Genomic DNA, 3,568 nt, shown 5'->3' with positions numbered 1-3,568 from the left:
TTTTGTTTGGTTACAGAGTCATCAAATAGAAAATCAGACCCCTCCTGCCATGCCTACCTACCTGTCACATCTTCTCTTTAAGAATTCGTTAATAGTTCTCTCTTACGTTCAATTATAAATTACCTATAACCAATAGAAAGTCAAGGTTTTCATCTATCAAATGACGTACTGTACAATGTTGTGTTCTGTGTAATAGTTCTCTCTTACGTTCAATTATAAATTACCTATAACCAATAGAAAGTCAAGGTTTTCATCTATCAAATGACGTACTGTATAATGTTGTGTTCTGTGTAATAGTTCTCTCTTACGTTTAATTATAAATTACCTATAACCAATAGAAAGTCAAGGTTTTCATCTATCAAATGACGTTCTGTATAATGTTGTGTTCCGTGTAATAGTTCTCTCTTACGTTCAATTATAAATTACTTATAACCAATAGAAAGTCAAGGTTTTCATCTATCAAATGACGTACTGTATAATGTTGTGTTCTGTGTCAATTTCACTCACAGTACAAGATTTGCTTCCATGGGAAAGTTAACGACTAGCTTGGATGAATTTGTCAAATTGCCCGAGCACGTATTAAAATAACTCCTGACCAACAAATGAAAACAAACCCACTTCTGAGTTAATACTTACTTTGAAAAGAAACTAAGCAACATCTTGTCCGTAACTTCTTTCTGAACGTTACCGACCCATAAAGATGTAAAACCATTTGGATTTCCTGGACTAAAAGAGACAAAAGATACAAACAAACCTGAAATAAATCAAAAAGGAAAAACTTTGAATATAATTTCAGAAAAACATTCTCAGTTTTTTTGTTTTTTACATAACCAATCTCAGACCTCACCACTATAGTTTTCTGAACACTTTGTAAAACTTCTGTATAACAAAAAACTAAAACTAACCTTAATACAAAAGTAAAAATTATAATCGCCCGGGGGGACAAGTCCCCTCCATTCTGATACATTTACAATACCAATACATATTCTTTTATGATAACAGATTTTATTTCCTCATTTTAAAGCTAAGTTACAATTATAATTCTTCAAGTCAGAACATGACGGTAATCAGAAGGCCCTGGACCTCCATAACACATTTAAACTCCCCAGAGACACTGATCATCAGGGGGGGTACGAATCCCCTCCATTATTATCGTTATACTAAATTTACTAAGAAAATAAAAGTTAAGGATCAGAGGCACTGACCACCTGGGGGACAAGTCCCCTTCACTCTTATACATCTACAACACTAGTACGCAGTAAAGATTATAGCAGAAACATTACAGTTGAAGAGTTACTGTAATAACTTTTAATATAAATGGTACATATCTTTAATGTCGACTTGCCAGCAACCATCTAGAACCAATACCACAGGATATATCACTGGAAACAAACTCTTATAACAACACCACAAATGATGTTTTAAATAATGCTGCTACACATAGTTGCTGGCAGAAGAAGCAAAATACATTTTATACATTTATTATACTAGGTTTATACAGTTTGCAAACTGTAGAACAACATCTGTATTTTCAAACTTCGTATCTCGTTTTGAATAGGAAATTTTTGTTTCAAATAAATAATCAATCATACCCGCAATAGTGCTAAACGGAAGAATGAAATAAAAGCTGCAGTTCGAGACTGAATATTATCTTTTCTTCAGATAACTTTGAGTAAGTTATATTTCCAAATGGACGTTGTATGTATTTACTAGCCACCTCGATTAACTAATGTTACATATAATTCAACGGATTTATTTACTTTAAAGTTTTAAAAGTTAGTTTTGATAAACGTATAAATCAGACCACTAACTCCATTTTCTCATCAGCCGTCTGATTGGTGACAGGCTTAGAAGTGGTGAGAACTAAATCTTCGTATTCATGGTCTACTCCACCCGTGGCTGCATTAATACAACCGCCGCTCTGAGACAAGAGAGCCTCAAGAGCTGACTGAACCGTTCCATAATGAGAAATAGCTGAATCTGCCTGGGCCTCCGTAAACCCCATTTCCTGAGAAGAATTAAAAAACAAATTAAGACTTTTGATCAGTAACATCCTTGGTCAAAAGTAAGAATATAATCAGTAAGTACAAAACAAAAAGTCATCCCTTCTAGCATAAATACAAATAAACCATGAATACAATATTTAGCAAATTAGAGATTAAGCCTAATTCTATCCTTAGGATAGATAGTCTTAAAAACATTTCAATGCAGGAATTAGCAGACTAAATACCCAGAAACACAAGCATCCGTTAGTATTAAAGTGTTTAAAAAAACAGACATACAATAACTGAAAATTATTTAACACAAACACCATAACAATGCTTATCTAATCAAAGCTTTACTTACGTTTTAAGAAAGTTTTTAAATCAGCAGAGATACAGTAAATTGGATAGTACTCCTGGTTTATTATGATATATTTGTATCACGTTACAAAGTTTTTTCTGTATTTGTTTACTGATGATTAAAACCTATTATCCAAACAATATTTGTATGGTTTTAAACTTAAACAATTTGTGTAACTTATATCTTACTCACTATTATTTGTACTGATCTAACTTTCTGCAGTTCTTCAACCGCATCACTACAATCTTTGTCTAACTTGAGAACTTTCTCGAACGCTTCTTCAGCCTCTACGTATTTCTGAAAATTATAAAAATAAGTACACTGATATATATAACATAAGTATTTATCATACAGCCTGTAGGCCTTAGTACTGGTTTTTACTTCAAAACTTTTGTTACAAGTTTAACAGGTTTAAAGAAAAAAAGTAGCATCTCTTAACTGTGCTAATAACTAAGTACAAAATGTTTGCATCTATTCTAATGCAGATAAACCATCTTGGCAGTCCAACATGCTTTTATAATAGAGTTAACCCTTTCGAGATGGGTCACGGGTGTCATCTCGTTTGTTGACTCGCAATCAAAATTTTATTGAACCACTATTTCATGAATTTATGTCGATAAGTTTGGTATCAAACTGTAGATTATAATTCAAATTTTAGAACTATACATTACTCAATTTGTTAATTTAAAAGTAAATATAAACATCGTCACGTGGTATGTTGAATGGAGCACTGGTTCAAATTAGATGTTTTTACTAAGTCTATAGCTTCATACGAATTAGAAAATTAAATTACAGATATTGACAAGTTAGAATATAAAATAAGAAGGTCTTATCTTTTCAATTTGCTAAGATATTGCTCACGTAATAAATCAAACATAGTGGCAACCCACTCACCTCTATCCATTTTTGGAAACGCTCCCTTATAAACACTTACTTCTATATATGATATGAATAACCAATCGGAAGCTCAGAATGTCCCCCTAGTGGTTTTCTCAGTCCTTCTAATGTACCTAGCACCATTTCTTTCTTTTAAACCAAAATTTTAATGCGGTAGATTGTGTCTTTAGTCTGCTCGAAATTTCATATTTTTTTAGACCCAAATACATCTTAGTTACTAAGTTTGATAAATTATAGTAGAGTTCTATAGTATTGGTTTAGTAATTTATGATTTTTAAGTTATTCAAATGTATATATAAAACCTAAAAAAATATTTTGTTTCATATCC

General features: G+C 31.9%; 1 protein-coding gene across 1 annotated transcript in view; it reads right to left on the bottom strand.

The window, feature by feature from the left end:
- Positions 1 to 3,568, bottom strand: part of LOC106469705 — a 58,373-nt gene that overhangs the window by 15,136 nt on the left and 39,669 nt on the right. Inside the window, exons 14-16 of the mRNA XM_013930217.2 lie at positions 2,536 to 2,640; positions 1,812 to 2,008; positions 637 to 726 (exon numbers count right to left, since the gene is read on the bottom strand). Coding sequence (XP_013785671.2) covers positions 637 to 726; positions 1,812 to 2,008; positions 2,536 to 2,640 — 392 coding nt within the window. The remainder of the gene's footprint in view (positions 1 to 636; positions 727 to 1,811; positions 2,009 to 2,535; positions 2,641 to 3,568) is intronic.

This window comes from Limulus polyphemus, unplaced genomic scaffold, assembly GCF_000517525.1.
Source record: "Limulus polyphemus unplaced genomic scaffold, Limulus_polyphemus-2.1.2 Scaffold3625, whole genome shotgun sequence".
Classification (NCBI taxonomy): domain Eukaryota; kingdom Metazoa; phylum Arthropoda; class Merostomata; order Xiphosura; family Limulidae; genus Limulus; species Limulus polyphemus.
This window is presented reverse-complemented; position numbering and strand designations above follow the sequence as displayed.